This window comes from Dipodomys merriami, unplaced genomic scaffold (assembly GCF_024711535.1).
Source record: "Dipodomys merriami isolate MVZ:Mamm:240054 unplaced genomic scaffold, mDipMer1.0.p SCAF_5, whole genome shotgun sequence".
Classification (NCBI taxonomy): Eukaryota; Metazoa; Chordata; class Mammalia; order Rodentia; family Heteromyidae; genus Dipodomys; species Dipodomys merriami.
Window position 1 is genome coordinate 71094960 of NW_027206068.1, and position 17485 is coordinate 71112444.

Below are 17485 nucleotides of genomic sequence, written 5' to 3' on the forward strand. Positions count from 1 at the left end.
GGTGGCGTGTCCAGAGGAGGGAGTGCGGCTGGAAGGGGGGCCATGCAGGGATTTGTGGTGGATCGGCCGCGCTCCAGGCACTGCCTCCTTTCCGGAGGTTGCTCTCTTCTCGGGGCGGCCTCACCTGGGGCGGGACGGCGGCCGGCAGAGCCGCCTCCGGGGTCGCGGCCTGCCCGCTGTCGGGCAAGGCCTCGGCAGGTTGTCAGAAAATCTCCAACAAACCATATTCGGGGGAAACAGCCACCCCCCGCAACAACTGCGTGGCCCGCAGCCCCGCGTGGGGTGTGGCTCCTCCCGGCGGGTCCTCCCTGGGGTGCGGCTGGGCCACTGCCGCGTGGACGCCGCCGCGGCGCGCGCTCCCCCTGGCGGCCGCAGGCGGCCGTGCACCCTCCGGGCCTCGGCGCGGCCGCGGGCCTTTCCCTTTCTGATGGTGTCCCTCAGCCAGGCCCACCTGTGCTAAGAAGGCCTTCTGTGACTTGAGACGTGGCCCAGGATCTCTGGAGTTTCGCCCAGGGTTGGACTTGGGTTTGAGCCACCAACACAGAGACTGCTCTGATTTTGTTTTTAAGTGTTGGCCCTCAGCCATACACTATGAGAGTCGCCTGGTGGTACGTGGTGGCTTATGTGTTTTTCTTTGATACTAGGAATTTTAAAATTTGCCCCCTGGCCCTTTTACTTAATAATCAGCGCTATTTGTTTAATGAAATGGAATATACCAACATTGAGTACATGGATATTCACCATCGTCCTATTTTCTTGAAGGATTGCTGCCTTTATCAATAGATCGTGACCTGCTGGAGCTCTGCTGGCTGATTTTTGGCCCGAAGTGAACGTGGTCGGACTTGCTGGTTCTATGATTTCTGTATTTTCCATTTTTGTCTGGCTTTGTCAGTGCAGTGTTTTCTGTGCATGGCAGACAATCACTGGATCTTCGTTTTTAATCTCAATCCAACTAGTCTAAACAACTTTACTTGAGGTATACAGACACTTACCTTGGGATGACTATTGCATTTGTTGATTTCTGATTAACTGGTGTGTTGTTTGTTCTTTCTCTCCCATTCATCCTAGTTTTTTGGTTTACTGACTTGTTTGGTGATTTCCCAGTTCTCCTGTTTGTCTAATGAAACTTGTTCTTTCCAGAGCTCTCCTGTTTGCCACCCGCTTTCTTCCTCACCGTGTGTAGGACTCCTGCAAGTATCCTTTGCAGTACTGGCTTGATGGGCAGTAGTTGCTTTAGTTTATGCTTGAATGGTTTTTCTCTGTTGACCTGCCGAATAAAGACAGTGTTGACGGTCAATATTATTTAACTGATCCTGAACATCTATCTTTGGTTTTACCTAGTTTTGACGAGTCTTTCTGCTATATTATATTGAATCTTTACTTAATATGTTTCCACATTTTTAGTGCAATTTTAATTTCTTTCCTTGCTGAATTTCCCATCTAGATTGCTACTTTATTTTTCTCCTGTTGATGTTCAAGTCTTAACTTTATTTTCTTACTTCATTCATCTGATTGGACTTGTCTGTCTGTCTATCTATCTATCTTAATAGATGTCATCTGTGGGCAGGGGTGAGTGGAAGGCATTACGCTGTGAGGTTGCTCAGTGAGAGATACACATGAGAAAGATGACCAGAGTTCATCATCATGGCCATGTGTTGACAGGACTACCTACAAGGAGACATTTAAGCCAGATTTTGAGGGTTGTCATGGGCCTTACTGAGGAGTACAGATTGAATCCAACAGTCTTTATTTAAGAAACAGCACATAGTAAATAAACATCATAGTTGCCTCTTCAGCATCTATTCCCTATCCTATCTTCTTTCTAAACCAAATCCTAGTTTTGTGTAGAGTCAACCTCTCCCTTAAGAAGTTTGGGAGAAAATGAAGCTATTTCAAGTTGTAAAGGTAAGTAGATATATATTAGCTTCTGTCAAACAAACATATATCCTTTGCATTGCCATGAGGGGCTTTTCCTGGGTTATTCATAACTATATAAACAATATTATACTTAATTATCCAGCACACTAAAGGCACCTACAGAAACTAGAGTTATTGCTACCAGTGCACACTGTTTAATGTTTGGGGGTCAAATTCTGTTCAAGTGTCTGTGCTGTCATTTCAGTTTACCACTAAAGTGAGCTCAGGGACTTCTTCCTACAAATGCTTTCCAGTTGTGAGCCATCATGAATTACTCTTCGGATTCCTTCAGTTATTTTTAGTCGTGACTTTAATTTAATGTGTTCCTGTAGATTCTTTCCCTTCAGGGCATTAAGAATGTGGAAAGGATTAGCCTCATTCTAATTTAGGAACAGAGATGTCGGGTCCACCTATGTCCATTTCCTGACCTGAGTGACTGGGGAGGTTTACAGAGTCACTCTTTAAGATGATCCGCAGCAGGTGTCCACAGCTGTTTTAAGAAGAAGTAATGTAGTGGCCACAAAATACTGCTCTCACATTTCCAACTGCGGGATCTGTGCGTGTCAGGTGGCCCCAGCTGGTGGGGTCTGGAATCCTTGGTGTCCAGGCCATGCTGCCCAAGGGTTTTTCCCAGCCAGTGATGAAGGATGATGGTGAGGAGACGGAGGACTCTGTGGATGGATACTCTGGGCTCAAGAACTCCCCAGAGGCCTTCACGAGACTCCCCGAGACTCGCACTGCAGTGTAAGCTTTTCTTTCCTCTTCTCTCCTTCCCAAGGTTAAATCTACACCAAAGTCTGGTGCTGCTCCCAGCCTCCTGCAGTTCTCTCTCCATATTCTATCACATCATAAGCCTCATGCAAATCTGATCCTGTTTTGGTTTCTGCCTCTTAGAGAATCCAAGAAGAACACAACAATTTTTATCATTGTAATCCTCACATAACTCTCCAGTGTGTTTATTAAACTGGTGTCATGGCGGGAATAAAGGAAAAGTTAAGATTATTTATGAAAGACTTAACCGATGACATGTTTCATTATTTAGTATGCTTATAGGGATGCTTAAATCATAGCACAGTTTCTCTCCAAGAGTAAATTTCTGCCTGCTTTTTCATCAACAGCAACGAAGCTGGTGTTGGCTTCTCTTGATGGGGCCGGTTCAAGCTCAGAGTTATAAAGTATTTGATGTCCTCCTCTGGTTGCATTTTTGAAATTAAGCTAAACATACCTTTTTGTGTATCAGTCCTGGGGCTTGATCTCAGGGCCTGGGCCTTTACATTTGTGCTCAAGGCTAGTGCTCTATCACTTTGTGCCACAAGGCTATTTCTGGCTTTGGGGCAGTTATTTGGAGAGAAGACTCTCATAGACTTTCCTGCTCAGGCTGGCTTTGAATGACGATCCTAAGATCTCAGCCTCGTGAGCAGTAGCCAGGATTACAGGCGTGAGCCACTGACACCAGATAAACTTACATTTTTATGTGCTTTGTATCACAGATGTCTGGAACCAATAGGAGTGCCATGACAGAGGGTGTCTTGAAGCAAATCAGTGTCCCTAAGATAGCTATGATGAAATTCCTTTCTCCACTAAGGGACGGACCAGGGGAGGGGAGTGTCTTTTTACCTTATTTCCCCCCCAATACTGTAGATCCAATAGGATTTATGCCAAAAGTCATTCTTAACATTACATCTGTGAGCCGCCTGCCTACCTCTTTTTTTTTTAAAATAATTAATTTCCTATGAAGAGCTGAGGTTTAAATCTGCCCCAGCTAGTGAGAACAACAAATAATAAGCTCATATGGTCTGTTGTCTTTTGATTAATTATTAAAAGTCCTAATGAAGGCCTATTATTTCCTTTGCCAAAGAGGGTCACTAAGCTATGAAGACAGAGAGTATAAAAACAGGCAATCAATTGCAAGAAAGAAAAAAAAATTGAATACTTATCTTGGGTTTCATTTCACCTAACAACATATTTATAAGATGATTTCTTTGTTGCTTTGTATATCCCTCCCCCACGGTATAACCCCTGCTTTCATTGTATTTGATGTTGGTATAATTTGTGGAGGGGAAGAGCAAAAACAAACCATTTAAATAGGGAAATAGGGATACAGGTGGACCCATTGCAACAATGAGATGTACAAGTCGTTAGGTTGAAAAGCAAACAACTTTGGCCAGGCTGGGGGGGGGGGGGGAGCGGGGAGATGGGAAGGGATGGGAAGGGGAAACAAAGGAGGAGGCAACAATGCTTGATAAGAAATGTACTCATTACCTTGCCCATGTAACTGTAACCCCTCTGTATGGTATTTTCACAATAAATTAAAAAAAAAAAATAGAAACTCAGTGTCTGAAAAAACTTAACGCTGGAGTTGGTGCCTCGGCTTATTACCTTAGTGCAGACTAAAGTGAATTAGCACCACTTTCCAGGTTCTTGGCTCTCATTGAAGGCACAGACCCTTCAAACCGCCCTGGGCATGGATGTCACCTGTAGAATGTTCTTGGGCCCTGGGGCTACAAGTGCTGTTGGGAAGGAGAGGGGCCTTGTGTCCTGGGACCTCTTCCTCACCCCTCTCCTTGCCCCGCCCCTTCCTAGAAGGAATTTTGTATTTGTATCTTTGATCATCTCATCCTCAAATAATAAGCATGTGTCCCACAAGTTCTACCTTACAGTCTCAATTTAATTTTCTTGGAATACACTCAGACTTGGAAGGTTCATAAATAATTTTTGGCAATCTCTAAAGATGAATCTTTTATCAAAATGTCAGCAGTTCATGTTTTTAAATTTGAGTTTCAAATGAACAGAAGTAACTTATTTTGTGTTTTGTTGGTTGTGGGGCTTGAAACTCAGGTCCCGGGTGCTGTCCCTGAACTCTTCTTGCTCAAGGCTAAGCATTCTATCACTTGGAGCCAGAGCTCTATTTCCAGTTTCCTGGTGGTTCATTGGAGATAAGAGTCTCACAGACTCTCCTGTCCAGGTTGGCTTGGAACCATAATTCTCAGATCTCAGCCTCCTGAGTAGCTAGGATAACAGGCATGAGCCACTGGCACCTGGCTTAGGAGTAACTTTTTAATGGCTCTCAGGTGCACATATTGGTATTGACATAAACTGTTTCCTGATACTGTCATCAATGATCACTTTATAGCTTATTTCTTCCTATCTTTATATTCTACCTTTTGTCCCACCTGTTTCCACCTGTTTATCTCTCATCTATTCAATTTATTCCTAAAATAATGACTAGCTATGAAACCAACCACCCATCCAGAGACTAGAACACTGAAGAATTGCTTCTCCATAGCATTAAATTCATGAGTCCAAATGATTTACACATGGAAGTGTGTGCATGAGTTCATATATGCAAGTGTGTATATATGTATGTGCATACATGTGTGTGTGTGTGTGTGTGTGTGTGTGTGTTGAGAAGAAATGTCTCTGGGAAGTGGAAGATCACCTTCTACTTCTTATCCTCCATATACAAAAGATTGACCCCCCCCACCCAATGAGATAATTCAAGTAATTTTTTTTCCAGAAGGAAGTCAATGGGGTCCTAGGTTTTACAAGGAATAGAAAAGCCACACTAGCCTAAACTATTAGTCTATTAGCCTGTAAGGACACTTCCATACAGGAAATGAGGTTGTGGCCTTGGGGGTAGAGTGCTGAAATACTTAGACCCTAAGTATATATACAAAGTATATATTATATATTATATATATACTGGTATACTTAGACACTATATATACACTAAGTGTATATGCTTAGTATATATATATATATATATACATACTATATATTATGTATATTACATACATACTTAGTGTCTAAGTATATCAGTGACTGACCTATGAAGGAAGAGTACATAAGAAAGATTTCTAAAAAATACTGCCTCAGAATTATTTCCTGTAAAGCTAATACTCACCAGAGGGCTGCAGATAACCCTGTGTTCAACAACACTGGAAAGTAAATACATGGTGTATTTTACTTCCCCTTTACCAGGGTTCAGGGTGCAGGGTGGTATGGTGGGAGACAGAAAAGAACTTGGATTATTTTTATGACAATAACAATCTAGGAACTGTTCTCTGTGAGGCAAGTCCTTATTCCAGAATTGAAGGATGCAGGGGACATAGAGGAGATGCCAGTTCAGGCAAGGAAAGGCTTTGTTATAAATACTTATTTTCAACCAGAGATGTTAATGAAAATGGAGAAGGAAGAGATGCTAAGAAAGCAGGGCATAAGAAGCTTGGTAGGCTGAAGATTTCCATAGGATAGGTGACGTGTAGGGGAACAGCTGTAAGCAGATGACCAAGTACAGAGAGGTGGCAAAGAACATAGGAAAGGAACTGACAGATGGGCAGAAATCCTCAGATGCCAGCTGGTATCATGAAAGACTAAAACCTGAAGAGTGATTAAATGGACAAGAGTGCAGAAGAGATTGTAGTCTCATATGGTTCTTCTTGAAATGTTTCCCAAAATAAGAGGCAGTAGAGCATGATTCCCAGCTAAAACACTAGCTGTGGCATCCTTCAGGGAAGGCCCTCATGAGCATCCCTTCACTCAAATAGTCGTAGACCTGTTTAATCAGACATTGCGCAAACAGCACAAGTCTTTCACTTTTCCAATAACATCTACAGAAACATGAGAAAAGTATGATTGAATCATTGCCAGGTATTTCATGTGGCTAAAACTGAAGAATTAGGTTATATGCTGAGTTATATGTCAGGGAAATCCATATATTTTGATGGTGGCTCATGTGTGTAATCCTAGCTACTCAGGAGGCTGAGATCTGAGGACTGTAGTTCAAAGCCAGCCCAGGCAGAAAGTCTGTGAGACTCTATCTCCAATTCATCACCAAAAAACCCAGAAGTGGAACTGTGGCTCAAGTGGTGGAGCATCAGCCTTGTACAAGAGAACTAAGTATAGTACTCAGACCCTGAGTTCAAGCCCTAGTACCAGCTCAACAGATAGTTAACTTGAAGGTTTTATAAGGCAAAGCAAGGATTTTGGTCCTGTTATATCTTAAGTCAATATGAAGCCACTGAAGAATTTTTATTTGAGTTTATTAGAAACATTTTCAAAGTCACACATGCACAAGGTACAAAATTAAATAGTACAGAAGGAGTTGAAATGAAAAACAGTTTTCCTTGCCAGTCTTCCTTACTCCCAAGCCCTAGATGCTTTTCACAATTATCTAGTTTTGAATCTTCTGGCCACTAACTTCCTACATTTAAATAACGTTTCAACGATAAGTTTCTTGATTTATGGACTTTAGAACAATTTTCAATCTTTAATAATTCCTCATTACAAAAGATAAGGATTTTAACTTACATATCTCCCGTTTTCCTTTGCCCATTCTTCTCCTTCCAATGTATGAGAGACATGTCTGTTTAGTGTTTCTATTGGTTTAATGTATAGCATGGGTTGATATACCTTTATTTCCTCCCCATTTTGAATACATACGTGATATCCTACTCTTCCTTCCACTTCTCTTCCCCTCTCCCACTAAATCTCAACCTCTTTCTGCTTTCTTTCTACTCAGAATATCAGCATCACTTTCAACTTCAATTCGGAATCAGAAAGTAAGCCTTCCATGCTTTGTTGACAGATCAGAACATGGATGACAAATACACAGTTATTACCATTATTTTGGCTATGAAAATGGTTTTCACTGGGAGACAAGCAAAAGTCAAGATATTTTCTCTCATACACACCCAACGCCATACCTGTACCTAGGGAAAGGAAATGTACCTACCGCCAAAGTCAACGCGACTCTCTTCTTAGACTCATGGGTAAGCCAAGTCAGGTACTCACTTTTTTTTTTTCTTCATCATTGAGCCTTGGATTCTTGACACCTTTCTGATTTGTCTATCTTTCTGTTGATTAAAGAATGTGTGTCTTTTATTTTCAATCATCCCAGTGTCTCATGGATACTATGGCACAGAATGCGTATTTTTCAGAGCCCGAGGTGAGACTGTGCTCTCATTCAAGATGGTACTGCTGGGCAATTGTAACTCTACAGTCAGAAATCCTTGGGAATAACCATCACTCTGGACTCATGCATTCTTTTGGAACAACCACTGCTCTAGAACAAGATAACGTGGGAGAGGCCTTTTGTTTTCTATATCCTATTTCCTTTTTTGTGGTTTCCATCTTCATTCCTCTGGAGAACTTTCTCAAGGTACTTCCACAGTAAAGGTCCTAAGGGAGGTCTTTAGGACCTTTACTGAGGAACTAAACTGAAAACTTTACTGAAAACGTGCTTGCCAGAAAATGCCTTTGGCCTTGTCTTGAAAGCCTGCCTTCCATGCAATCCTGGGTACTGAAATTTTCCAGAAGCTATGCGAACACACTGATCCATTGTCCTACAGCATCAGTGCTGCTGTTGAAAATTCTGCTGTGGTCTATTTCTCATCTCTGCTTTGGTGAACTAATTATGATGACCTAATTTTCCCCTCTGGCCACTTTAACATCTTCCCTCTTTCTTTAGTATTCCAAAATTTCATCAGATTGTGCCTAGGTGTATAGGCTGTTTTGGTCTGTTAGTCTGGAGACTTAGTTTTTTCAGTTCAATTATTTTCCTTTTTATTTCTTCCTTCATGTTTTCTAGAGAACCTAATGGTTACATATAATTGGTTGTCTATGTCTCTTCCTTTCCTCATATTTTCTGTCTATATGTTTTTTTTTGCTGTGAATCTGGGGAGATTTCTTTCATTTCACTTTTCAGCCTGGTCTACCAAATGAATACTTTTGGCAGTTCTATTTTACCTTCAAAGGATTCTTGTTATTCTGAGTTTTCTCTTTTTTTTTTTCTGGTAGTAAAATCTCTCTAAAGAGAGACAGAATTTTATGTCATATTTTTCCCCTCATTGACTTAATTTCCTCTAGTGTTGGTAGTAATTTTCAAACCTTTAATTCTACATGGTTATTTTCCTTATACTTCTCCCTTCTCTTCCCTCCTCACCTCCATGTTTGGGAATCCCTAGATGCAAATTCACACTGAAGCTTAAATGTGAAGTACTGACTTCTCAGGAATTGGTATGGGTTTCTTCTGTGATTCTGTGTTTGGATCTGTTTCAACAGCAAGTTTCTTCTGTAACTGGACACTTCACTATCGGTCTCAACTCTCAGTAGAGAGTTGGGGAATAGGCTAGGGGGCCACTCATTTCCACAGAAAGAATTTTATTTGCAGCACCAACTCTTACCTCTCCTTAGGCAGTTTATGCAACTCCTTTATACATACAACCACAATGACAATGAATTTTAAACTGTTACCAAGAATAGGTTGCCTGTGTTTTGTGCACAAGGGTTGGAATAGAATAGGATAGGGAACAAATTTACAACTGGTACAACTCTTTTGTAAATAGACATTTTCAATGTTCAAGTCTCTTTGGGGTTATGATGTTCAGACCAGCGTATATTCTGTCTGAAAGGTACCTTCGTTCCATGCATTACCATACTTCCTCCTGTTTTTTTCTCTCTTCTGGACAGGTGTTGAGATCTTCTCCAATCAAATGCCTCCTGTTTCCTTTGCTGAGATTCAATTCTCTTTTTGTTTTTCTTGGACTTCAATTTCAGTGGGGCCTGGGGAAGGAGGGGAGGTAAACTTACATGTTCAGTCCATCATCTTAAATTGGAAGTCCCATTGAAGGCTTTCACACAGGGGTGTAACATAGATAACTTTGCTTTTTTTTTAAATTTTAAAGGATTCCCAGGATTTACTGCTGAGAATGGATTAAGCAGGGGGCAGGGGTGGATAAAACTGAATTCTGAAAGGCTGAGGATCTAATTTCCTCCCTGAGAACATGCAATACATAGGACCTAGGGGGAGGGTGTCAGGCACTTACCAAAATAATCCATCACTCAAAATCTAATAAACTAGAGGATTTTTTTTTTCAGGGCACTCTGGAGAAAATGACTGAAACCTGAATGGCTCAGAACCTAAAAGACTTGTCTGATGGAAAGGGTTCGCCTTACGTGTTGCTTATTTGGAAACATCTTTAATTCTTCCTTTGGGCTGGCATTTAGTGTAAGCAAAGGATTTTTTGCTTTGCTAAAATTAGATGAGGAGTAAATATAAGGAGCCAAAAACTCTGGCATGTTACGGCATAATGGTCCTTTTGTTTGCTGACTGGTTTCTGTATTTAAGCACTGTAATTATTTATAACTGGTCTGGAACCAGGATGCCTGGGTTCAACTCACAGATCCTCCACTTATTAGCAATACAGCCTTATGTAATTTGCTGCAAACTCAGTTCTCCCGTTCTAAAAATGGCAGTGGTAATGGTTTCTATCTCCATGAAATTATTGTGAAGATTAAATGAAACAATGTACACAAAGGAAGACTCAATATCTGGCACATACTCAACACTTCATAATTAATGGCAATTCAATGTTGAGTGAATATTCAACACCTAAGTTCAAGGAATCTAAACAACAGATGTTTATGAAATAAGGGGACATAATTACAGAACTCAGAAATGACATGATGAAGAAATCCCCTCCCTTCCCCTAAACACAAAAACTTTATGTAGTTCAAATCTTAATGTCTACATATTCTCCAAATTACTAATTAAGCAAATAAAAATGGTGTTTATGTAAATAAAGAAGTGATCTAATAAAAAAAAAAAGCTGGATGCCTGCAAACTCAATCCTAGAGCACAATTCTAGTTAAAACTATAAAGAAAAGATAGCAGGACACTGGAACATCTTTGAATGTTTGGCAACTAGATAAATTTGGGTTATTTCTATTTTGTTCCAAAAGTAAGATGTGTGTGGCAAGTGACTTTTGACAGAGACTGTGTTCTGAATGTGTGTCACTATGAAATCTGAACACCATTACGAAGAAGTTGGATGTCTACAGTTTGTGAAGGATGAATAGCATTGAGGAATTGTTCTGGTTTTTACACAGACTTCCACTGTGGATTTAAAGAAGGAATTTGGCCCCAAAGAAACCAAACCTAATGAACTTTTGTTTTTGTTTCTTGGCAGTTTTTACAATGTGGTTTTTGTTTCGTTTTATAGCTAACTAGGGCCAAAGCGATAGGTAGCTTATGCCTATGACCCTAGAACTTGGAAAGAAGAATACAGTTTGAGGTCAGAGATACATAGCAAGGACCTGTTTCAACCAAGCCAACCAACCAGTCAAAACCTACTCTAAATTTAATGTCTTTAGACTCATAGAGCAACATACCAGAATCCTTGCAGGGTGTGGTATAAAATGAGTGGGATAGAAAAGAACTATGAACTGTACATTTCAACTTATATTTCAGTTTTGAACTGTATATTTAAAAATATATTTCAGAAATGATTTTTAATGTTTAGACTGTGAAGAAATGACAGGTGTTTGAGGAGACAGATATGTTTTACAGAATGCATAAACATATCAAACATCACATAATATCTAGCACATTAGCATGATGTGTGTGTGTGTGTGTGTGTGTGTGTGTGTGTGTGTGTGTGTGTGTGTGTGTGTGTGCAGGCCTGGGCACTGTCCTTGGGGTGTTTTTTCTCAGGGCTAGTGCTCTATCACTTGAGCCACAGCTCCACTTTTGGTCTTTTTTGTGGCTAACTAGAGATAATTTTTGTATTTCCATGTATCAGTTTAAAGAAATGAAAAATTATGTATTTAGGTGAAAATTCCATGTAAAAGTTAAGTCTAGCTCTAAAATGATATTGAGCTAATTAGATTAAAATGCTAACCAAGATTTCCCCTCTATTCTTACTAATTTTGAGGTGCTGTTCTAGTTACCCTTTCTGTTGTACACAATTGAACCCTCACAATAATCCTGTGAAGCAGATCCCATTTTATAGAATGAGGAAACTGAGTCACAGAGAAGTGAAAGGATTTTTCAGAGCCATACAATTAATAAGTGAAAGACCCAGGACTTGAACTCTAGGATTACACTAGTAGAAATGAGGATCTTAATTGCAAAGCTATGGAAAGCAGTAGATTCCCCATTTTGTGGGGCAGCATGAAATCAAACAACCCCTTAGGATAGTATGCACTATAGATAGTATGCACTGTATATATAGTTCATCCAAGTCTTTCAAACCATCCGCCTGAATTTTCATGGAGATTCCTGTGAGACCCATTTCACACACAAGGAAATGTACACTCTCTAAGTGACTTTCCCAAAAGCTAGGATCTAGGTTCTTCCCACTATACCAGGCTGCTTTTCAAGAGCTTTGTAAACTTACAAAATGTGTGAGTCATCTGGGAGCTGTCTGGATAACAAAATAAATTTGTCTTAAAGGGGAGATCTATGGTGATATTTTTGACCAGCAAGTAGAAGCCCAGAGAGAATCCTCAGAATGCCAAGCTAAGAACCACCCTCTAGCTACGATCTGGGAGGAGGGACCAAAGGCCAATAAATCTAGAAACAGGTGCCCAAGCTCTCAGAATGGGGTCAATATGGGGCGGGAAAGAATCTGACCACTAAGAGTAAAAGAGCAGGGCTCATGAACCAACAGAAGGCCTTGTTCCTGAAGAATTCTTACCCGTGTCTTGCTGTGTTCTTAACCCACTTCCTAGAGACAGAAGTTGGTCATAAGACACAGGGGCACTGATCTAGGAAGGTAAGGCCAGGACCCTCATGGACAGAGGTAGGGGAGTAAATCCCCGCCTCTGCTACCTCCCCAAACCTCTCTACCTGCCACCTCGATGGGCACTCCTTACATCTGTGTGAGGAGGTACAATTTCATAATATTTTCCTTCCATTCAGGCAGATAGGCCAGGCTGGTAGCCACTTCCTTCTGGATGGGCCAGGCCCAGGCCTCAAAGAACGGAGCCAGATTCTTCTGTACTTGGTGGGAGAACATCTTGACCCAGAGATTCATTTTGTCCACATTATCTGTGGGCAGGTTGGTCTGGTTTCTATACTCAGTGAAGAGACGAATGAATGGCTCCCAACCAAAGGCCTCCTGAAGCTAGAAAGAGAGGGGAGAAGTAAGTGAGACATCCAACTCACAAAGACAGCAAATACAAAGTTGAGGTATTGAACACACTAACCATTAGCTTCCTATCCATCACTGGCCTCTCTGTTTTGCATCCTGGACTCAGTGGCATGCAAAATTTTAAATACGGTCTTGGGGCTGGCACAGTGCATGGCACAAAGCAGACACCATCGGTGACGGTTATAGCAATAATTGTAATGATCAGCATCAATATTTTCTACCCATATCATTCATCTTTCTCGTGATTGTGAAGATAGTGATGGAATAGCACACGAGGGCTGAAGTAGAACCACCCTCATTAACTTTCGTAGTTGTGACGTTAAACTCCAACAACTGGAAGATTCCCAACCCTATCTTGGTGTAATGCGAAGCTCATGAATTAGAGCTCTGCATTAATGCACAAGGCTAATAAAATGGCCTTTGGAAGAAAAAGTTAGTTAGAAGCAGAGTTAGTTAGAAGCAGAAGAGTTAGTTAGAAGCAGAAAATGATACAGTCTAGGTATCCAGAACGAAAAATTAAATGACAATTTTAGAAAGAGGTAGGTTCCCCGAAGCCACAGAAAAAGCTCATGTTAGTCAGGGTGACAGAACTTTCAAGTCGAGAGGCACTTGGAAAGTCTCTTTTGGATGAGGAATGTTTGTTCCTGGGGGCAAAGCAACACCAACACTAAGGTGAAAGCAGGGGCTCCCTCGCCATTTTACATCCTTCTCACAGCAGAGAGAATCGACAGAGAAATACTCTGGCAGGTGGAAACACCAGAATAGAACATCCTGGCCTTAAGCTGAGGCTATAGTGATCCAGGCCTCGGAGCTGATCCAGGCCTCTGGGACAGAGAACTGGGGCATCGAACAACAAGCCAACCTCCAGGCACAGGACAGCGAGGAATCTTGGACTGCCTACAAGAGGTGGAACTGATATACTCCTCTAAGGAAGAAACAGGTCATAACCTATATATAGTGTGTGTGTGTGAGGAAGGTTGTTCAATAGCTACTGAGTAGGAGCATTTGGCTTTAACTACAGGTATGGCTGGCTTTTAAAGCCAGTGAGAGTAAGCGTATTAATAGTATTGTATTTGGCCCTGCAAATAGGTTTACAGTTCCTCAGTGCTTTCTCTGCTATTGTACATTCCTACCGAGGTGTGATGGTAGGTCTTTTTGGTCCCTAGAATTATCATCTCATCCAACATGCGGTCCCCACAGCATGGACCCTCATTGCCCTTGATTCTTGCCCAGTACCTGCAAATACGTTTCCAGTGCAGTCCATGCATTCCAGTTTTTCACATTAGGCCCCTTGCCCAGGTAGATTCGAACTCTCTTCTCCCGCACAGGGGGCCACAGGGCAATGTTAGCACGGCTCCGTGGAATGCCCAGGACCGTTTCATGTACATAGACACACCACAGGTTGCAGGTGGCCTCGGTGGTGTGCGGGGGGAACTCCCACTCCTGCCGCTGCTGGTTGCGGCCCAGCTCGTGCACCGGGCCCCACAGCCCCTTGGTTCTGATGAGCTTCTCATTGATGAGCTCCTGCACTGACTCCAGGTGGCACATGATGGGGTACCCTGCGTGCATCCAGCCTGGAAAGGCGGGGGAGGGGGACAGGAGAGGGTCATGGCTGAACTGCTCATCTCATGAAATACTCTGAGCCATTTCCCTTCCTGAATACCCAGTAGCTCCAGACAGCGTTCAGCAACTGCCAGGCTCCAAAAGGGCAATCAATCCAAACCCAAATCTTTCCAGAATTCCTTTTCTCTTTCTTTGAGATAGCATCTTGTGACATAACCCAGTTTTTCTGGAACTCATTCTATAGTCCAAGGCTGGCCTCGAACTCCTGATCTTCCCACCTCAGCCAGTTCTGGGACTTCCATTCCTATGCTCCTCCTGCAGCAGTGTCTCCACCTGCCTTCCGACGTGAAGCGGGACAACAGAGGCAGGAGGAGGCAGGGTGCAGATGGCCATTCAGGGCGGCATTGGAGGTTTTCGTTTTGATGATGGCACCTTATCCATATAAGCCCACACTGTTATATCATCTTCTCAAAATTCAGCTCTATGAGCAGTCTCATAGACTGTTCATTATTGCATGTGGAGTTGCTCAGGTTGATGCTGAATAGTAATGATGCATGCAAGCCAAGAAAACCTTCATTGGTTCCTTAAGGCTTGTACACCCTTAACCCGTATTTTTTAGCCTCCCTGACCCAAAGGCAAAGAGCTCAAGATTCAGTGTCTTCTAACTCTGAGCTAGGTCCAGGTCCTCCGCTTTACCCCCACGGGATACCTTGAAGGCTTGGGTGACATCTCTGGAGGCCTCTGACAGCTCACAACATGTGACCGCTACTATGATTTCGGATATTAATTTTTCCTTTAAACTTTTTATTTATGATTATTTAATTGATTTTAATTAATTGCTTCTATTAATTCATCCTTTAATTATCTACACCTTGCTAGCAGAACATTTCTACCCCCCTGGCTACCTGATGTGGAGACAAGGAAGGTACTACGGACAGGGATTTGCACCCACCGACTGAGATCTGCACGTCGGCCACGATTCTCTGAGGCAGACGCAACGGGAAGGGCTCGGCTCCCAGCCGTGCCACAGCCTGCATCACCTCGTCCCAGAGGCGGAGCAGTGGCTCGGGGTTCTCCAGGGCACGCAGATTGGCAGTTGGCACTGTCAGGATGATGTTGTCCGTAGCCAGCTCACCCCAGGGACCTGGGTGCTCTTGGATACGCCTCTTCCACTCTTCCTGGGATGTCTCTCCTAGAAAAGAGGCCATGGAGCTTGACACACTTTACCCCACATCCTTTTTTGTTTTTGGTTGGTCATGGGGCTTGAACTCAGGGCCTGGGCACTGACCCTGAGCTCTTCAATCAAGGTGAGCGCTTGCTTTTCTGCTGGTTAACTGGAGATGAAGAGTCTCACTGACTTTCCTGCCCAGGCTGGCTTTGAACTGTGATCCTCAGATCTCAGCCTCCTGAGTAGCTAGGATGACAGGCGTGAGCCACCTACGCCCGGCTTCTTTACCACATCCTTTAAGTTCAAATATACAACCTGGGCTCCAGGAGAACACCCAGGTCATGAATAGCCACATCCCCTCTTCTTTCCATCCTTCTGATATCCCTATTGGATGGATACATACATCTATCTATCTGTCTACACCCATATATCTATATATACACATACATATACATACACACTTGTGTCTACGTATGTATATATACATGAAGATAAACACATATATACAAACATATGCATATACACATATTCATGTTTTGTGGCACTGGGGATTGGACTTAGGGCCTCTACCACTTGGGCCATGTCCCCAATCCTTTTGCTTTTAATTTTTGTTTTTCAGATAAGGTCTCATGCTTTTGCCCCATCTGGCCTGGAAACATGATCAGGCGTGTGTCATGACGTTCAGTCTTTTCTTCTTGGCCCCAGTGCTACATCTGAGGAAGCCACCCTCCTGTCTTCCACCAGTTTACATTTTTCTCTAAACAGTCCCAGTGAATGTGACATTCCCAGCTCTTCCCCACAGCTTTCACTCACCCAGTTTGTAATATGGAGCATGTACAGCCCCCTTAATGGTGATGGGCACAGAACCCAGTTTGCTGCTCTGAGGCACGATGATGTATAGCAGGCCACCCCAGAGACAGGTGATTGATTTTGTGGGCTTGTCCAGGCAGCACCGGTTAATCACGAGTGGGCCTCGGAACAGCTTGCTGGCTCTGGTCAGGTCATCTGTGTGGCAGCCAATCTGTATCTGGAAGAGAAATCCCCCTCAGAGTCACCACAGGGTATGGGGGGGGGAATAAAGTAAAGGGGGGGGGAGAAGGAAGCCCAGGAAGTAGGGGCTTAGGAAGGGTCATTAGGCCATGACATCATGACACCATGGATGAGACCTGTGAGAGAATGTGAAATAAACAGGAATTGTGGCATTCCTCAAGGTCATGGATTCTCCCAGAGAGTCACACGGCTCCACAATGGGTCATCTGAGGATGTGGGCATGGTGCTCTGAGGTATGATACAGCCCTAAAGGCTCATTCTGAGAACCAGTGACTTCGCATCAGACAGAATCCTAGGTTGCTTGTTCCACTGTGGTGATCCTGGCACTGGAAGGGGACAGAGGCGGCCCTGAACTTTGCTAATCAGGCACGAGGCAGTGTGATCCAGATGATAGAGCAGAGGGTGGATTCAATTCCGCACCTTCTCAAGGCCTTCTTTCTGGAGAAGGGAGAAGGACTCCTGTATTAGGTAGTTTGGGACTGTTTTCCTCAAGTTTAAGTTAAATAAATGGCAGAAGTGATGCAAAACAGGGCACAGCATTGGCCCTTACCTTTACAATGGCCCCACTGTTGGGGGACAGAACAGGATGGCAGATGAATTTTGCAAATAGGGTGTGCATGTGTGGAAGTGGCAGAGAAGAGTGTGGACCTGAACAACTAAGAAACGGTCCTGAATGTGGTGAAGAACAGACATCAGTCAGGAAGGCGCTTGTGCTACAATGGGAAGTGTTCCTGAAGAGGAAAAGTGAGCTAAGATGAATTGAATCTCAGTAGAAGAATAGCGGACCTTCCTTTTGCTATCTCTCTTAGCCCTTGACTCTGTAATGTAAGTTAAAAGCAAAATGCTGAAGAGG

The 17485-nt window shown here is 42.9% G+C and overlaps 1 protein-coding gene across 5 annotated transcripts in view; it reads right to left on the bottom strand.

The window, feature by feature from the left end:
- Positions 1-6942: 6942 nt before the first annotated feature.
- The window catches only part of LOC138809888 (TRPM8 channel-associated factor 1), a 36274-nt gene continuing 25731 nt past the window's right edge, over positions 6943-17485 (bottom strand). For 3 of the 5 annotated variants that reach the window (XM_069996949.1, XM_069996951.1, XM_069996950.1), the window contains exons 5-9: positions 16396-16609; positions 15367-15606; positions 14088-14425; positions 12574-12824; positions 6943-9480 (exon numbers count right to left, since the gene is read on the bottom strand). In XM_069996949.1, the coding sequence (XP_069853050.1) occupies positions 9471-9480; positions 12574-12824; positions 14088-14425; positions 15367-15606; positions 16396-16609 (1053 nt within the window). In that variant the 3' untranslated portion in view covers positions 6943-9470. Of the gene's footprint in view, positions 9481-12547; positions 12825-14060; positions 14426-15366; positions 15607-16395; positions 16610-17485 lie in introns of those variants that run through there. The other 2 variants (XM_069996953.1, XM_069996954.1) reach the window with 2 other exon arrangements.